The following is a 19488-nucleotide window of genomic DNA, read 5'->3' as shown; positions in this document are numbered from 1 at the left end:
ACTATGTAGATAATGAAGTTTTAAAAATGGTCCTTTCATTCCAATCTTTCTGCCATTTTGTCTGATGTAAGATAAACATCATGTTATTTCTGATATTTACGCTTCCATGTTTGATCCAGGTGGCATTTGAGAATTTTCCAGCATGCTAATATTTTAGGGTTCCCAACTGCTCTGTTGTTCTTGATTTCTTCTTGGAATGGACGTGGTACCCAAACTTTGACGTGGGGAAACAAAGGTGGCCAGACCGAATCATTCTTCTTTTGAATGAGATTGGCACAGAACGGAAAATGGATGTATTTAAAAATAATACTGTCCACTGATGAGGCTATCGTCCAGCAGACAATTTACAGAGGCTTGTTCCACAAACAGAGAAAGTAACACAGCTGTCGAAGAGCTGGAACATTTTGGAAGAGCCACCGTTGCCAGCTGTGTCGTTCAGCTTTAGTTATTTTCCACATAGACTCTCCCGTATCAATAAAGAAGCACACCTGTGCCTCTCTGCCAGGATTCCCGAGACCTAAGTCTGGTTTGATTTACCCCAGAGTATTTTAAAAGAATTTTCATCCCATAAGGCAGGATTAGAAGAAAATAAGCTTCTAAAACTTTCCCGCCTGTTCTTTCTAATGTCAGAGTGTGGAACGAGACAAAAAGAATGAAAGAGAGAAAACACCAGTGCCGAGGGGTTTATATTTTGTGTAAGTTCAATTTTTTAAAACCAATCTGTCACACAGTGACTGACCCAGGCTTCTCCTGACCTCTTTTAATCTCAAGTCCCTAGAGTTTGTTCTAACGTGCATTTCTTTACCTGGGTTAGGGAGGAGAAATCCGGGGAAACCGCCTCTGAGACTAAACAGGAAAATCAACCACGTTTTTGTTTTCTTTTACCACAGTGGATTACGTCAAGGCAGCTTCTATGAACTCATCACTTTGAATTCACCAAAAGGATGTCATCTAACTGAGAGCTGAGGTCTGAAGAGCCGTGATTGTCGCACTCTCTTCCCGGAATCCTAACATTCTCCAGGAATGCCTCGGGGCTACCCAGGAGGACACAGAAACGGCGGAGCAGTCACTCCGCCTGCTGACCAGAGCCACGCACAGTCACCTGGCTCTGCATGGGGCTCTGCGTGACAGTCTGCGAAGGTGTCCTGCTGCGGTCAGAGCGCTGAGCACAGGTGGGGTGACTACAGGGGCGCGCGCACGGAGCAGTTACCTGTCGGTGGAGCCAGGCCTCGCTTTCATCCTCGTGTTTCTGAAATGAAACAAGAGCATTAGACAAGGGTTTGTTTTGCACGTGTTGTGTCTGTGACCAACAGTGCAGAAAACAATTTGGCTTCATCTACACGCTGGCTGCACAAGCACAAAACAGCTGCCAGGGCTCGCTCTGGGAGGAGGTAATCCCCTGTTCAGCTCTTGGTCTCGAGTGTGGCTCAGGGCCAAACACAAGTATCCTCGAATGAGAAAAATGCCACTATCCCTAACAACAGGGATAGATCCATGGTGGGCAGGAGTCCTCTGGAGAACGATGGCACTTCTACCATTTGACAGTCACCACTGCCTGGCATGTGTCCCTCTACAGGTTAACCTCAGGCGCTACACTGTGTTAAGAATTGGTGTGTGTGTGTGTTTGTGTGTGTGTGCGCGTGTGTGCACGCACGCGTGGACAGTGCATCAAAATTCCAATGTGTAACTCTGAGTCACAACCCTGGTGGACCAAAACCCTTTAAAAGGAGTCAGAACAAATATGAAAAGTAGTTCTCATGGCACTTGTGGGAAGATGCACAAACGAAACAAAAACAAAACCCGGAACACCCACATCTGGCAGTTCAGCGACACAGTGTCGTCCCCAGGCGCTGTGGGCCTGTTGCTGCCGCTGCTCTGACCTCGGCACACCCCGGGCAGTTCTGTCCCTGGGCCACTGGCAGGACACAGCTCTGCCGCTGACACGTGGGTCAGGGCACAGGGATCGTGAGCACTGCTCAGCTGCCTACCTGTGTCCGCTCCCCATCCTCAAGCAAGCCCGTCGGAGCCACCTGGAATCTGCTCCAGGCTGTGTGAAGGTAGGGTGAGCACGGGCCAACTGGGGGATGCTAGTCTGAGGAACAATCCCCACGACTCACCTCGAAGCCGCACCTGGCAGCGCAGTGAGAGCTGCTGTCTCAGGGGCCTGTGCAAGCTTCTTACTTCTCAGGTGGGGAATAAACATTTAGGGTCAAAAAAGAGTTTCTGGAAGATCTGCCTGAATGTATTAATTGGTTTAAACTGATTTTTTAACCCAACATGAGATGACCTGCTCCTAAGGGCTGTGACCTGGCAGTGTGGCAGCGCGACCCGCAGAGCGGGGCCTGGGGTGAGCCGTGTGGGCCAGAGGTCCCCGCGGGCCAGTTCCCCTCCCCGCCCTGTGGCAGGCGCCTCTTTAGGTGGCGGCTCCTCCTCTGCCCGCTCTTCGCTGTCTGTATTTTCTCCTCCCCTCGCTGGCGCGGCCTCCCCAACCACACAGCACGCCAGCCCGAGGCCCCCGAGCACTGCCTGCCAGGCTGGCCCGGGTCCCTGGAGGAACCAGCACGTGCTGGGGCCGTTGGCCCATCCTTCCCCTCTCTGAGCAGCCAGCAGGAGGAGGAGTGAGTGGCTTTAAGTGAGCTGGCGGCAGGACCCACTGGCCACTCCCGAGTGACTGGCCGGTGTGAGCAGCAGTACCCAGTCAGTCCACCAGGTGGCGCCAAGCCCAGTGCTGCAAGTCCACTTGCAGGTGGCAGCTCTGGCGCTGACACACGGGGTCAGGGCACAGACCGTGAGCACTTCGCGGCTGCCTACCTGCGCCCACTCTCCTTCCTCAAGCAAGCCCGGCGGAACCACCAGCAGCGAGCGCACCTGCTTTGCTCAGGCCCAGATGGCTCACAGGGCTTCGATGCCGCCTGGATGCTCCCTGCTATCAGTTCGGAACCCCCTGCCCCCCGGCCCGTACCTTTGTGCAGACCCCCGTGGTGGCGTCACAGAGGGTGAGGATGGACACGTTCTGCGCGCGATTCAGCCAGGTCACGGCAACCTTGGTGCTGGTGGCCCACTTCACCATGGTGATGTAGTACTCCCTGAAAACGGCCAACGCACAGGATTAGAACTTTGCAGGAGCCCACGGGCCGGCGGGAGCCAGGAGAGGGGCTCATCCCAGCCGGGGATGCAGGGGCCGGTGGCTGGGGCGTGCGGGTGACAGCCCCGCCGTGAGGTCCTGAAGTGGGGGGTTATTGAGAACACACGTGGATGCAGGACTCTGACGGGAAGCCTAGTCGTTAGCATGGACTAAAACACGCTGCGAGGCATTGAGAGTCATACGTGAGTGCGTGTGACCCCACACCCGGCCACACCATCCACCCAAGGGAGCGTGCACGGGGGCTGTCCCCTGCGCTGTCAAGTCACGTGCTCCAGAGGACGCTGCCCTGTTGACTGGACTGTCACACCCCCGTGCAAGGCGGGCGCACAGCCCCACACCGCCGGGCCGCAGCGAGGGCGGATGAGGCAGGACGGAGAAAGAGCCAGAAGGGGCTTGGCAGCGAGTGAACCCGTGCTGCCGAAGCCTCCGTTCTCTTTTCCCTCTTCCCTAAACACAGAACATCCTGGGATGCTCTCCAGCTAATTAGGGAAATTGGTTCATGGCTCTGGGCTTCAGGTGAACTTGGTTCCTAGGTGTCTGATTTTTCCCGAACCTGAAAACAGTGGTGGTTATTGAGAACACACGTGGATGCAGGACTCTGACGGGAAGCCCAGTCGTTAGCATGAAAATACCACAGTGTTCCGTGCTACCTACAAGGGGTATTGAGCTTCTGGTAATTAATTTGATCACCTAGAGCCCACCAAAAACTGAATTAAAAAAAAATTTACATTCAAGAGGAAGAAGGAAATGTTGAGAAAATAAATGCCCAAAGTGAATATCCTCATGTGAATTCCCAGAATGTTCTAGAAGCCAGCTAACATGCGTTCAGTCACCCACCCCCATCTACATCTATAATGAAATCTATTGTTCAGAGCGATTACTTTGTGGTCTCACAAGATCTTTTATCACTAAAGACGTTAGCACCTTCACGAGACAGTTCCCAGCAAGTGGGACAGGGACCTCGATACATGTAATAATTATTTTCACCAGAAAGGACCAAATATTTTCTATTTTCACCAGAAAGGACCAGTTGCTGTGACCTAAGCCTTGGTGGACCAGGAGGTAAATTGCTGCATCTCTCCTGTTCCCCAAATCTGCCTGTTAATCAAAGTTTTTAACGACGTGACCTAAATCAGGAGCACCTGGCATACAGGAGCACAGAGGCCTCCCACTCAGGTGACTGCAGGGCACGTGGCCGGGAGAGGTGCCTGGAGCCGCTGCTGCAGTCTTGGGGGTCTCCTGGGGATGGGGGTGTGGGAGGCGTACAACATACATGAGCGAGGAACGGGGGCTCCTCGTCGTACAGAGGAAGCATTGTCCTAAAAACCAGGAGAGGCCAACGTGGACGCGCTTTGCCTGGCTCCTGCGGAACCCCGGCCGGCGGAGGGGACGCCACCCGGATTACCTGTACTGCAACACCTCCCTCTAACCAACACCTCCTAATCCCATGAGCTGCATCAATGACTAGACTTGGCCCAAAGTACATCTTAGTTGTTTCTGAAAAATCAAGCCAATGTGCAAGGACAGAGCATCACCACCGATGTGGCAACTTGGAAGGAGCACTAGTGGCGTTTGGGGGATGAGGCACGGTGCCTCACAAAGAGGTGGCGCTTTGGATGCAATGAGGTTCTTTTGCCATGTAAGTGTTGTAGTCACACTCTGTGCTAATGGGCAGGAAAATAAAACCTTTACCTGCTTAATGAAGCCTCTCGTAAACAGAAATCCCTACGTAAAATAAGTAAAGCTCTCCTAACACTTAATGTGTTTTCCGTTTTCTTAACTTCAAAGCCGTTCTAAGCAGTTCTATGTGGAAGGAATGGAACAGACTGATTGCAAGGCTGGTGTTAGGGACCGAAGCTGTGCCTCGCGGCAAGATGTTGCTGATGGTATACGGGGAGTGCCTGCGTGGTTGTCGCAAACAGCACAGACATGTGCCTCTCTACGAACGCAGAGACTTCCAGCAGGCAGTGGAGTCTGGCCAGCAGACCGGAGGCAGCCTTTACCAACTTTGTGTTATCATGCCTAAAAGGACATCCAAAATGGTGAAAAGTCACAGTGCCACCAAAAATTAACATTGCCGACCTCTCACTGCAATGCAGAGGGAGCTGACGAAGTCGGACAAGGGGTTGCCCAGCTCTGCCTCCCCCACGGAACAGGCATCACCCATCGCGGGAACATGGCGGAAGGTGCCTCTTCTCCTCCCACCGCCTTCTCCTCCCCCCAGAAGTGCTGGGCTCGCACCAGCCAGAAGTGTGGGAGTTAAGGGTGTTAAGGAAGATTACAGTTTTTCATGTATATAAACTGACTTAGAATGTCCCAGAAAAATTCTAAAGAAGGCAGAAGAAAAATTCCAACTCAGCCCAGCCGAGCCGGATGGATGTGGTTATACCACGTCTTCCAGATTTACATCTGAGAAGGGCTCGGTAGCCCCCAAAAAGTCAGAGAGAGGGGTCAAAGGTGCCTCCTAGCCTTGCCTGTGGCCAACACCCAGTGTGGGAGGAGCTCTCTTTTTGGTGGTAGAGGCCCGTGAGCGTCAGCCCAACAGTGCAAAGGGAAACGACACCGAAAGTAAAAAGGACATAACCCTAAAGACATGAGATGAGATGAAAAAGGTGAGAGGAGGAGCTTGCAAGGAAACCAAAGCTGAAAATTAGAGAAATTCGGTTCAGAGAAAAGGAGGACACAGTGGGAGGCTCTCGCGGAAGGCAGAGAAGGGCGGCACAGGCGTGCAGAGAAGACAGCTGTTGCGCATCTGGGAACAGAGGTGCGTCTCCCGGGGGAGCCAGCGTGACTGCAAGACAATAATGGCAGACACAGAGAGACACTTGTGTGCGGGAGAAAAGACCCGAATGGGAGGACTAACGGGATTTTCCACATTCCAGGGACGCTGATGTGACAGCTAAACGTGTTCTGATGGAATCTTCCAGTTACAGGGAAAAAGAAATTCCACAGCAGTCCAGTAGGAAGGAAACAAGTTTTGACAAAGGATCAGAATCTTGGCTCTGATATAAAGTTCCTCCTCTGTTTCACGTCTATCGTCATTTACTGTTTCAATGTGTGTTTTAACAATAACGTCTCCTTGTTTAGAGCATATCTTCTACTTGGACATACCCTACGCTGGCTTGGGAGGAAGGCAACGCAAAATGAAAGGCTCAAGATTAAAAACTCAGCATGTAAAAAAAGTTGACCTTTAAAATCAATGAACTTATAGGTAGTTCTAAACTACTATCAATTTGATTATAAATTCAAATAAAGTGATAAAAATAATATAAAAAAGAAATATTGGGCAAATATTTTGTAAAATTATAAACATTTAGTAAATTTTTAAAAGAAGACTAAAAACAAAAGGTAGCACACATCACAAATGATGAGACAGAAGGATAATGTTTAAGAAAAAGGAATAGAAACATACTATGTTTCTGCAATAGAAGAATACACATGATAAACTTTTCAAAATAATTATCAATTTAGATAAAATTGAGGATCTATATTTAAACTTCACGAGGGCAGAGGCCGTATCCGCCTTACTTACTCCGCATTTCAGCACACTGCACGGGGCTTCTCACGCGGCAGACACTTCATATGTGTTACAGGAACTAATTTAATTCTAATAGAAGGACAAATGAATTTCTTTTGGGGGAGCATCAAATAGAATATGTTTAAAGTTTACATATAAGAAGAACTGGATAAAAAACCAAGATGATTTTTAAAAGGAAGAATAATGAGGGAGGATTTATACAAAAAGTTGCTAATAGAGCTACATGACTTTTTACTGATGTATCAATCAGTAGATCTACAAGTGGGAGGAGAGTCTTACAGCACAGTGTTTCTGTGAGAACAGAATAGTTATGACGATGTCATCCTAGGTCAGCGGGAAAGGAAGATTTCTGCGATAAAAGGTGCTGGGAAAATGGCTTAATTACTTAAAAAAAAACCAACAGAAAAAACCAAATAAGCCAAGAACAAATATACATTTCTAGAAAAAATTATCAAAGGAAAATCTATCAAGTGGCTCACAGTCATTACCTATGGCTGGTGTGCTGACAGGTGATTACTGTGCTCTACACTGCACAGATTACTTTTTCAATAAGAGGAAGGTGATTAAGAAAACACTGGAAGTTTCCTATTTAAGTTGCTGGATTTATCATATTTGTTTATTTCTTTTCCCTCCAGAAACCTAATTGCAATGATAATACAGGAATAAAACAGGTACGTATCCACCTACAATAATAAAGATAACAGGAGGGGCTGAGAGATTTCAGCACACTTCTGTAAGACAGCAGTGGACGGAAGAGTTGCGAGGGAAGAGTAGCTGGAGAAAGCAGCAGCCTAAGACACCTGCCTAGTTGAAAATTCACAGAGAATTTTGGGGACTCAGAGCTCTAGGTAAAATACAGTATGAGACAGAAATGTAGTTGAAACAGGAGTGTCAGTTGAAAGTCTGTGGATACAATAGGTGATAAATGAAAAGAAAACCCACATTTAGATATTCTTTCAAAATCCAAAAAGCTTTTGGAAAGAAAAACAATAAGTGATTCCTGGAGGAACATGGGTCAGACTGACATTGGGGTTACTGTCTGTAACCCTGAATGCTGACGGCAATGAAGCTATCCCCCCAGCTTTGAGGAGTAGATTTTTTAAACTACAATTCTACATTCAGGTAATATTTTAAACACATGTGAGGAGAAAAATAAAGACATTTTTAGGTATTCAAGAACTCAGAAAGTTTACTCCCCACATTCCTTTCTTAGGAAAGCATCTGGAGGATGTGCTCCAGACAAAAGTGGGAGTAAATGAAGAAAGAAGATGACATAAGATCCAGGAAACTGTCACTCCGCCCTGGGAGAGGTGTGGGGAAATCCGAGGACGACATCAGTGCCGAGGTTGTGAAGAGCAGTCCACGCTGTAGCAGGGCTGCGGAGGGTACTCGGAGAGAGAGATTCGGGAAAAGAGCGATGCAACAAAAGAATATATGACAGAATTAAAAAATATGATAAAATTAAATAGTTCACATGAAAAACAAAAACAATTTAAAACCCTGAGGAAAACAAAAGTGTAACAAGAATAAATGCAATCATAGGGTACTACTTAGCTCTGCCATGAAAGATAATTACTTAGTTATGACAAAGTAAATGCTCTCTGTTGCTTTTAATCTTTTAACATCAACCTATAGAAGAGTAAGGAAGATTTGGCTGTGGTTACAGGACAGCGTGTAAATGCCATCAGCTCAGAGACACAAAAGGAAAAGCAAAGAAGACAGAAGCTGCTGGTGGTAGGGACAGGCCAGAGGCCTGCGCCCAGGGCAGGGGACTAATGCACCCATACTATAAACCGGGGAGCTAGAGGTGCAGCTTTAGTTAACGTACTGTGAAAAACTTGTAAGAGTATTACGTGACCTTGCTCTGGGAGGCTGGGCCTACCCTGGGAGAGCCGCAGAGCGGCAATGAGGACAAGAGGCCTTTGTGGCAAAGTCGGCCAGAGCCTGTCACCAGAGGAGGAAGCAAGCAAGAACGGTCTCTGTGCCCATCTCTAGTGACGCAAGTCAGGTTCTCGACGTGGGTCCCCGGACCAGCAGCACCTGGGAAGTGCTAGAAACACAGATTCTCAGGCTCCACCGCAGACACCCTGATCTGAAACTCTGGGGGTGGGAAGAGCAATGGCTGCCTGACGAGACCCCAGGTGAGGCCGGCGCACGCCTGTGTTTGAGAACCGCTGGCCCGAGACGAGCGCTCCCCGTCCAGCAGCAGGTGACGCTATGAGAACAATTCCAAACACCACTGAACCATAGATCTCTATTTCTGTCTCTGCCCTTACTAAATGTTCTTCGAATGAATAACTGTATTGGCAGATAAAGTGCTTTAGAATAAAGAGAAATTCGGTAGCCATTAAAGGAGAGGAGAAAACAGGATTTAAAGTGCTATCATTTTTTAAGGAGACAGGGCTGAAGCCAGGGATTGAAAGACAAGGGTGGCTCTGATGTCAGGATGAAGAGAGATATTGAAGCATTTTGATAATCACAAAAATTAGATAATCATATTTTGATCATCATTGAAGTTGTACTTTAGAAAGAACAAGACACCAAATCATTAACAGTAAGCAAAGATTCCTGAAGAAATGCTACCAAATTTCTTTTTGTTCTAAAGCACTTTATCTGCCTACCAGTGCAGGTCCTCACGCCAAGAGCATTCAGTCAGGGCGCAGTGTCTGGTAGACGGGGCTCTAGGTGCCGGGAGCAGAGACGGGCACAGCCTTGTCGCAGAGGGGCTCACAGTCTGGAAGGAAGGCGGACGAGCACACCACTAGTGTCAGCACAGGGTGGGGACGCCCCAACAGAAGGAAGCAGGCGCTGCCAGGGGCGTGTGGGGAGCCTTGTGAAAACACAGCTTGGCTGAGAAAATGTCAGCACATTCCGTGGGTCCCCAGCCAAAGGTGGCTTCAGCTCAGAATGCAGTGACTCTTCCTGGTGAGAAGTATATGAATTTTTTATTAGTCCATTTGTTTGTTATAAAATATTAATAGAACATTGTCTCTGTCACAGGGATTAATGTGCCGTGTCACTTCCTGGCATTCCAAAGCCTGGCAAAGGTCTGACCTTTTCCAGTCTTTCATTTTCATATACTCAGCACCCATCTATTTATCTATCAGTATATCCATCCGTCCATCCACCCACCCATCATCCATCCACCCACCTACCCATGCATACATGCCTCATCCTTCCATCTATCCATCATCTATCCATACATCCATCTATCCATTATCCATCCATCCATTATCCATCATCTATCCATTCATTATCCATCCATCCATCACCCACCCATCATTCATCCATCACCCATCCACCCACCCACACAAACATCCATTATCCCTCCATCCATTATCCATCATCTATCCATTCATTATTCATTTGCCCACTCATCCACCTACCCATCCATCAGCCATCTATCTATCCATCCATCGTTCATCTATCCATTCATTATCCATCCATCCATCACCCACCCATCATTCATCCATCACCCATCCACCCACCCACACAAACATCCATTATCCCTCCATCCATCCATCATCCATCCATTCATCCACCACCCACCCATTCACTCACCTATCCATCATCCATTTATCCACCCACCCACCCACCTATCCATTCATACATCCATTATCCCTCCACCCACCCACCCATCCATCATCCATCCATCATCCATCCATTTATTATCTATCCATCCACCACTCATGCATCCACCCACCCATCATCCATCATCTATCCATTCATTATTCACCCACGCATCCACCCACCCATCTGTCCATCCACCCATCCATCCAAACATCCATCACCCATCTATCCATCCATCCCTCCTATCACCCACCCATCTATCATCCATCCATCCATCATCCCTCATCTATCCATGCATTATCCATCCATCACCCACCCATGCATTATCCATCCATCACCCACCCATCCATCATCCATCCATCATCAACCCACCCACATACTCATCCTGTCCACTCAATTTGAATTAAGTACTTCCTAGACACTGACACTCCTGATGTCATATCATGATATGCTGGGTACATATTCTACATTCTGCTCTGTGCTGGGGGTGGGAGGCTCCCCTGTACAGATGGCCTTAGGCGATCAAAGGGAGGGGGAAGAGATGGGTGGGTATTTATTTCTGTGGCTTCGTTTCAGAAATCTTCCCATCAATCCAAGCTCCTACCCCCATGGTGGCTTCCTCCACATGGTTCTCTCTGTCCTTGAGGTCCAGTTACTGCTCCCCTTTGCCCTTTTGGGACTGGGATGGAGACACTCCAGTTACCATCCTAGTGCTCCCGGGCATTGCACTATCCTGGTGGGTTTCCTCTACTACCCCTGTTTTGTAAATGGCTCTGTTCAATGCTGTTGCAATGAAACCAATTTGAGTGTCCCTCCTTCTGCCAATGCCCCTGACCATGCTGTCCTTTTCTCCAAAATGCCTCACTCAAGGAAATGTCAGCCCTTGAGGGCCTTTAAAATGCCAGGGTAAAGTACTGAGCCATATGGACCGAGAGCCAGAAGGGTCTTGACATACCAAAGGACTCAGGTCCCTTCTGTTACAGATGAGGAACCTGGAGGGTGACTTTGGGGCTCAGGTGGATCAAATGACCACCCAGCCCTGTAGCTGGCGCCCTGTCTGGCATTGTCCGCACAACGTTGTTTCCTCACTGCCTCAGGGCGCTGGGCGCAGACGGGGCCAGGTCTCATGCTCACAGAGAAATGTCCTGATCGTCTTGGCCACACCAAGCTCTGACAGGCCTGCAGCCACCTGCTCAGTGTCCAGAGCCACTCGGGGTTTCCTCTCTGCAGCTGCTCCCTCACGAGCACCTGGGACTGGGCCTTATTCCCACCTCCCGCCCCTTTCGGCAACCTGTGCTTCTAGCTTGGCTGCTCCCCGCTACCCCTCAGCTCCCTCAGCCCCATCCTGCCCTGTCCACCCTGTGCCGGCCACTGGGAAGTCACTTCCTTCTAAACCTCCGCTGTGCTCACATGTCAAAGCACCCTCCACACATGCTGTCAGGTGGGACTGCATGGATCTAGCTGACCCAGTGCACACGGCTGCCCCCGGCTGCCCCCGCTGGGTCTTCTCCAAACTTCGGGCGAGCTCCTCTCCTTCTCACAGGCCCGGAGCCTGAGCGAGCACAGATGCAGGGTCGCGCTCCATGGGCCCCTCCTGAGAACTGGCCAGCCTGGAGGCCCTTTTCCTTTCGGACCCTCGGCCACTGCCCCTGCAACGATCTGCTCACCTCTGCTCACCTCCACCTCACTCTGTAAGAGGAAAGCCTTTTCTGGTTGGTTTTGAGATGCTCGCAGATTTCTGAGACTGGAATATTCTCCCTGTTGCAACAGTCTTCCTTTCTAATTAAAGTCCCTCGCTTTCTAAATGCAGATTTGTTTTTATTTGGCACAGTCACGCTGGCATCATGGTCCTCCTGGCAAGAGGCCTCAGTCTAGAGGAGCAGCTTGAACGGCCAATATCTTGGGCAGCACGTGGGGCCTTGCCCCTCAAATCACAGCCAGGGGACAGGCGCCTGCTTCTTCCATGCGGAGGGGTCCTATGAGCATGCTGCACAGACAGCAGGCCGCTGAGGAGGACGTGGCTGTGCTGGGTGACTCTGTGGCAGGACTTCAGGCAGAGATAGAAGGGCCGGGGGCCTGGCCGTGACCCGGCTCAGCAGACAGTGTTGCGGCTGCTCTCTGACTTGGGGAGGGGGGACAGGAGCTGAATCAGAAGCTCAGAAGTCAGAATCAGAATAAATCCATCCCAGAGAGAACATCTGACAGAAGTGTGGCATCCTGTCACTGACTTCAGGGAGGGACTGTGTCCCAAACCTCCTCGAGATCCCCATGTGTGGCCCCAAGCAGAGTGCCTGGCACAGAAGGGGCCGCCGGATACTGTTGCTGGTCCAGGGAGTACCAGTGAGTGCGGCTGGGTGGTGCAGTGGGCAGAGGATTTGCTTCACAGGGGCTCCTGAGAGCCAGGCAGCAGCTTAAACAGACAGAGCAGAAACAAAAGCTACAGCAAGAGATGTCAAATTTGGAAACCTGATCCCAGGCCTGGCCCTATGATATGACTTTGCACAAGTCACCTGCCTTCTGTGGGCCTCCCTTCCTCCTCTGTAAATGGCAGAGGAAGCAGGGGGATGGAGGGAACCTTTAGGAGCCCCAGTAGCAGGAGAATCCTAGAAACAGGGAGCCGTCTTCCCAGATGGCAGCAACACACTGACCTGCTGGCGGGGCGCAGGTGTGGATCACACTTGCTCACGCCTCAGTGCACGCCGACACGCTTGCAGACATGATGCTGCATCAGTTTCACCAAGTGCCATTTTCCTGCAGATGCCATCAAATCCATGTACTGGCCTTGCTAGCTGCGGCCCAGGGGAGGAACTGCAGCTGCCACTGATGCCCGTTGAGGTGACCAGCACACGCTCACTGGCGGGAGACTAGGCCTTGGGGAACCTTGTCTAGTGCGTTGCCGACACCCTCAGATGCCAGAACTGTTCTGCTGGCTGGAAGGTCTCGCTGGCTAACACAGGTGCCTTATTTATGAGGACGGGGCAGGCAGAATTTGATTTTACTGATGTTTCCTGCCAGTTACAAGCCTGCAAAGCAGTAAGCCATTCCCTGTGTATCTCTTTGCTGTGTCTTGAGTACAACCTGGCTGCCCTTGCAAACACGAGTCACAACAGTGTAGAACATGATTTCTCTACCAGAAACTTACTTATCTGGACATCTGACACTCAGATTTCCCGTCTCCTAGAGCACTGGGCATTTTTATTACAGAGAACATGGAATCCTGTAATCAACTGTAATTTCACAAATTCTCATTTCAGTGCATTGGTACAATACAGACCTGTCCTTTCCCTGGCCCGGGCTTCCATGTTACCCCAGCCACCGAGAAGAGCTTCTCATCCTCGTGAGTAACAAAGACTCATCTTGATCTGATGCTGCAAACACAAAAGCCATCGCCTGGAGCTGGTCTCCTTGAACTGGTGCTCCCTAAAATAAACTCATTTGAATATTTAGGAATCCACATTCTTGCTTTAACACATGAGGTAGAAACAGAGATGGGACCGCCTCTGAGGGCGAGAGAACATTTATGCAATTGTAATTTATACCCAGGCTACCGCTAAAGAAATTTGAAAGTCAGATTCAGATAACACAATGTATCTTCCCAGAGCTGTTAAACATGGAAGAGAGATTAGAAATATGTTAAGGTAGGATGGCATGTCTACAATTTGGAAATGAGATCGTCCCTCCATCTCAGGCGGAAATTATTGCCCACTGCTGAGAAGGACTTCTCTGCCTCGGCCACATGTAGGAATCCCCCAAGGATGACTGAGAGACTCCGACTTCCAGAACGGCCACGCCCTGATGAAGTGAAGTGGGCAGGAGAGAAGTCCTGCCAGGGGACCCTCCCCGCTAGCTTCACGCCACCTGAATGTTTAAGCACAGCAGGAAATATGGTGGGTGTGCCAGCTCTTGCACAATGGTGAGCAGTGGCTTTTGTGACAGGATTGTTGTGCTCAAATCCTGGTTCTGCCACTAATTCAGAGTGCAACCATGGGAAAGTCAGGCCACCTCCCTCAGTTCAGTTGCCTCATGGGTAAATACGACATTGAAAATGTGAAGCAGTAGAGCCCTTGCATGTTAGGGAAAGAGGCAGAGGGCCCTTAGGATGGAGAGCAGCGGGTATTGTTGTTGGTGGTGGTGATGGTGGTGGTGGTTGTGGTGGTGATGGTGGTGGTGGTTGTGGTGTTGATGGTGGCAGCAGCAGTGGTGGTGATGGTGGTGCTGGTGGTGGTGGTGGTGATGGTGGTGGTGATGGTGGTGGTGGTGGTGGTAGTAGCGGTGATGATGGTAATGGTGGTGGTGGTGGTGGTGGTAGCGGTGATGGTAGTAGCGGTGATGATGGTAATGGTGGTGGTAGTGGTGATGGTGGTGCTGACGGTGACAATGATGGTGGCGGTGATGGTGATGGTAGTGTTGATGGTGATAGTGGTCATGATGGTGGTGGTAGTGGTGGGGATGGTGGTGTTGATGGTGGTGGTGGTGGTGGTGTGGTGGTGGTGGTGTGGTGGTGGTGGTGATGGTGGTGTTGACGGTGATAGTGATGGTGGTGGTGGTGATGGTAGCGTTGATGGTGATGGTGGTCGTGATGGTGGTGGTGGCGGTGGTGGTGGTAGGGATGGTGGTGTTGATGATGGTGATGGTGGTGGCAGTGGTGATATTGGTAGTGGCGGTGGTGGTGATGCAGGTGATCGTGGGGCGCAAGCCATTAAGTACACGGACTTTATCCATCTGTGATATTTCCATTGCTCTGATGACCTTTGGCTTCCCCAGGAGTAGTCAACATCCCACATTCTGTGTAAATTGGGAAGAAGGAAGGCTGACTTTCCTATCTGGGTTAGTGTGGGGGTGTTCTGGAAGTCTGGGGATAGTGGATGCCAGGAGAACAGGTGCTGCCCAGGGATTTTCGGCAGTCTGGCGTCACTGTGTGCAACTGGAAGCAGTGAGCTGGGCACGCACACAGCTGCATGCTGGTTCTTTGTACGGTGCTCGGCGGAAAGCAGAAGGAAATGGATACGTATATCTATAGCTCTGTCTGCATGTGTATTTATGGCTGTATCTGTATCTATGACCCATCTACATCTTCATCTATATCACAATGCCATCCACGTAAAGTAAGCAGGCACATACACAAGCAACACGTGCTTTACCAAAACACAGAGCAGAAAGGTGCTAAAAGTACTCAGATACATTTGATGTAGTGGCCTGTGAGGCAGGGAGGGAGTGGTGTAGTGGGTGAGGTTGAAAAAGAACCAATCAATGAAGGGAGAGCAGCCACACAGACCGTGATGGCACAGCAGGGGTCTCAGCAGCTTCTAATTCCTCGGTACTTGGATCAAAAAAGTAAAATAAAATAAAATAAATGGAAGTAAATAAAACAAAAGGGAAAGGGCTTTGGGCCTGTCTCGGGCCATGGAGGTGGGTGGTGGGAGGGGTGAACCCAGCCCCCGGGCTCAGGTGTGCCAGGGACGCATGTTGGTATCTGTCTCAGGCCCTGCAAGCCCCTTACAACCTGTCGTTGCCTGGCAGCCAGGGAGAGAGCAGCCGCTGCATCCAAGCGGGGCATCTGGAGAACAAAAGCACGTATTGGCACAGTGCAACATGTCTTCAAAATGATACTGCCGGCTATCTGCTGTATCTTAATTCAACACCCGGCTCAATAGCTCCGGAAAGGCCTGAGGAGATCAGCAAAACCAACCGCGTTTGTTTTATCAGTGCGGCCGGGTTGCTATGCAAAGCTGTAGAAACCACAGGACAGGTGGTGCACAGTGATTTCCACTCATTTTTTCCACCCACAGGAGATGCTGCATTTGTGCTTTACAAGGCATCCTTGCCATGCCTCTGCCAGCAGGAGGCTGAGCTCTGCACTGGGTCAGCACCCTTGGTTCTCTTGCCCCACCCGTTCCCCAAGAGGGCCTCCGATTTTGCCGTGGGACCCTGTGGCATCTGTGAAGCCATTATGAGCACTTCCCACTCGTCCCGTAATGGGCATCTTTGCTGCAGGCGTGGCTCCCATTGCATGGCACCATGTGGCATGGCAGCCCCTGCTCGAGCTGGCCAGGGTTTCTGGGTTCTGAGCTTCCTGATGTAAGAGCCGCAAATCTTAATCCCCCAGGGCCCAGCACAGTGCATGGCACGCAGAGGCGATGGGTAAGTACCTGCCACGGGACTTAATTCTCATCATATCCGAGAACATCGCAAGCGAAGCCAGGCTGGTTAATGAGCAGACAGAAAGGAAACCGTGAGTGAGTGGCATGGAAGCTAGACAGCTGATACAAGGAATGGCTTGCTCTCTCCCCTTCGCTGTCCCTGAGCTGGCCTGCTGAAACGACCCAGGGACTTTCAGAAATCTCTACATCTGTCCCCACCTAGGTTTGGGGGGCAGTACTGAGGTCCCATTCCTTTTATGTCCACCCATAAAGCAGGTGTCTTATGTACCTTTTCTAGCTTAGCTCCCTCGGCATCCTACACTGGAAATGACAGGATGTCATCAATGGCTAAAGATTTTTAAAGTTTTGGTTCTTAGAAAGGTACCAGGACAACAGAAGACATCTCCGTCTTCAAGAATCCTACTTGAAATAGGATTTTTACTGGCTAATTTTTAAGTTGATGTATTCATCCAACAATAGCTTCCTGCTAGAGCCAGGACCCTGCACCAAATGGACTGACGTCCCAGTCTCGGGAACGTCCCACTCCAGGTGGTGGGCGGAAATGAAACAGTTAAATAAAGTGGCTAGACGGTCCTCTTGGGATAAGTCCTTTGAAGAAAATCAAAGCAGGGATGGGAGGCGGCTGGGCTGCAACATGGAATGGGGATATTAGGGACGTCCTTGTGGGACGATACATTCGATCAGGACCTGAAGGGGGCAGCAGCTCTCTGGGGGTGGGAGGGGCTGTGTGCAGACCCCAGTAGGGGTGGGCGTGGAGGGACGAAAGGTGGGCCTCACAGGCTGCTGGAGAAAGTTTGGCCTTTACTGAGAGGGGAGAAGGAAGCCACTGGACGGCTGGAGCAGAGGCTGCTGGTCTGATGCTGGTCTGGCCACGACGTGGGGGCCCCTGGGGCGGTGCTGGTGGGCCAGCCAGGGGCGCCAGGAGCAGGGCAGCATGGGCCGATGCTGGGCATCTGCCGAGGACGGTGCCGACAAAGAGGGACGTGAAAGGAGGCCTGAGCCCCTGGAAGGTGGAGTCGCCCTGGACAGCGACGGCAGGGGGGCCGGGTCGGGGGAAGACTGTGGGGAGGGGGTGTGGACACAGAGAGCAGGAACTCTGTTTGACCATGTCCATCTGATGTGCTGTTGAGATGTCAGAAAATCTGTCCAAAGTTTGCAAGAGGCCAGCAAGATTCCTGGGTATTCTTCCTGTGCAATGTTGGGCTCGACTGCCGTTGGGCTGGGCAGTTTTTAGCTTCTCTCATGGACTTTTGTCTCTTGGATCAGAAGCCCCCAAAGATTACAGTTTGTGGCCCCACTGGGTCTGTAACCCAGCAAACTTGTCCTTGCATTTCTTTGCTAGACTGTCTATATACATGTAGCTTCTTGACTGCCCTTTGGACTGGTTTTAACAACCCACTGGTTCCCTTACTGACTAATGAGTTAAATAAACATCTTGGCCGCGTGTTTATTTACTTTGCCTGAGGATCACAATTTCACCACTTTAAAAATTCTGTGTTGACCATGCCCCAGTGGAGAGGTTGGCAGGCAGTCAGCTGTGAGCACCTGGAGCCCCGGCACAGGTCAGCCCAGTCCCCCAGGGAGGGGTGTCTGTCTGCAAGCTGGAGTTTATAGCCTATGAATGATCACAGGAGCCAGCCCCCGGCTCTGTGCATTATCTCACTTAATTTTTGCAGCCGCCCATGAGAGTAAACAGTTTTATTATTAATGTTTATCTCCGTTTTACAGATGAGGAAACTGAATCAGGAGAGGTTGAATAATTTGGCCAAGATCACAGAGCCAGAGTTTGAACCTAGAAAACTCTCGCTCTAAACCAGTATTTCTCAGTCTGGGGACATTTGGTGATGACTGCAGACGTTTTTGATCATCACATCTGGGGGGAGGGAGGATGTCACTGGCATCTAGTGGGCAGAGGTCGGGGAGGCTACCAACACTCTGTGATGCATAGCACACCCCGCCCCTGCCCAAGTGTCAGCAGTGCAGAGGTTGAGAAACTTGGGCCTAGACTGTGGCACTGCCACCTCCAGACCAGGTGGGCCTCCTCTGCTCCCCCGTGGCCCTTCCATGTCTGCGGTTATTCACTTGCTGGTAACAATCTGTCCCGGGTCTGTCTCCCCATCCCCACTGTAAGCTCCATTCACCGCTGGCTCTCAGCGCTCAGTCTACGATTGGCAAATACTGATATCTGCTCCACCATGAGTCCATGATTTCTGACATATTTGTGCTCACTTAAAAAAAAAAAGTCTCAAGGCTGTGTGGCAGAGCAGCAGTGTGAGAAAGTGTAATGTTTACACACTACAGAGTTATATCGCATAGAAAATGCGTTGTTGCATTTAGAGCAGGAAATCAGAGCAGGCAGGAAACCTAAAACCCAGCATCCAAACTCCAGTCCTGACTGAGGCTAATTTTTCATTGTCCTTGAAGCTAATCAAGCCTGCAGAAACAGCATCACCAAATTGACTAAACGAGATTTTCAATTAACTCAAACAGATGGCTGAAATTTTCCAGGTGACTTTCCATATTAATTCGGCGAGTTTGCTGGACCAGGCCCCAGGAGGCTTGGCAGGGATGGGGGCCGAAGGGAAAACAATGAAATATATGGATCTTCAGGAGAGAAGCCAAAGCAATAATCTTCAACATTTTTGTTTTTTTAAATCTCAGCAAACATATCCTCAGCCAAATCAATTCAACTCCCCTAAGCAGCAGGCACTGCAGCCGCTGCCCCAGGGTGGATCGTCAGGGTTGGCTCTGGGACCAGCTGCTTGGGGGCCAGGTTCATTAACCCTCTGGGGAGAATCTGGCCTCCCGCAAGGCAGAAGACAAGTGTGGGGCCGGGAGGGGTGGGCAGCTCGTCGCCCTTTTTAGAGCCCTGGACGTCTGTGCTGGGCCTGTTCACCCAAGGACCTCAAGGCATTTTGGTTTCACTGAAGGACGAGGAGTTGAAAGAACCTCAGCAGAATTCTGCAGAGGGCTCAGGCTTCTGTGCAGGTGCTGGGGTGTGGGACAAGGACAGCAGTGGAAGCCACTGCAGATGAAGAGCATGTCATTCAGAGAGGATCACAGTCAGCAGGTGC

General features: G+C 50.3%; 1 protein-coding gene across 2 annotated transcripts in view; it reads right to left on the bottom strand.

Annotated features, from left to right (window-relative positions):
- The window catches only part of DPP6 (dipeptidyl-peptidase 6), a 528921-nt gene that overhangs the window by 92318 nt on the left and 417115 nt on the right, over positions 1-19488 (bottom strand). For both annotated transcript variants that reach the window (XM_012654157.1, XM_012654154.1), the window contains 2 exons: positions 2963-3086; positions 1211-1249 (listed from right to left, as the gene is read on the bottom strand). In XM_012654157.1, the coding sequence (XP_012509611.1) occupies positions 1211-1249; positions 2963-3086 (163 nt within the window). The remainder of the gene's footprint in view (positions 1-1210; positions 1250-2962; positions 3087-19488) is intronic.

The sequence above is a fragment of the Propithecus coquereli genome, unplaced genomic scaffold, assembly GCF_000956105.1.
Source record: "Propithecus coquereli isolate 6110/MARCELLA unplaced genomic scaffold, Pcoq_1.0 Scaffold439, whole genome shotgun sequence".
Classification (NCBI taxonomy): Eukaryota; Metazoa; Chordata; class Mammalia; order Primates; family Indriidae; genus Propithecus; species Propithecus coquereli.
Note: the sequence above shows the minus strand (reverse complement) of the source record. Positions and strands in the feature narration are given on the sequence as shown.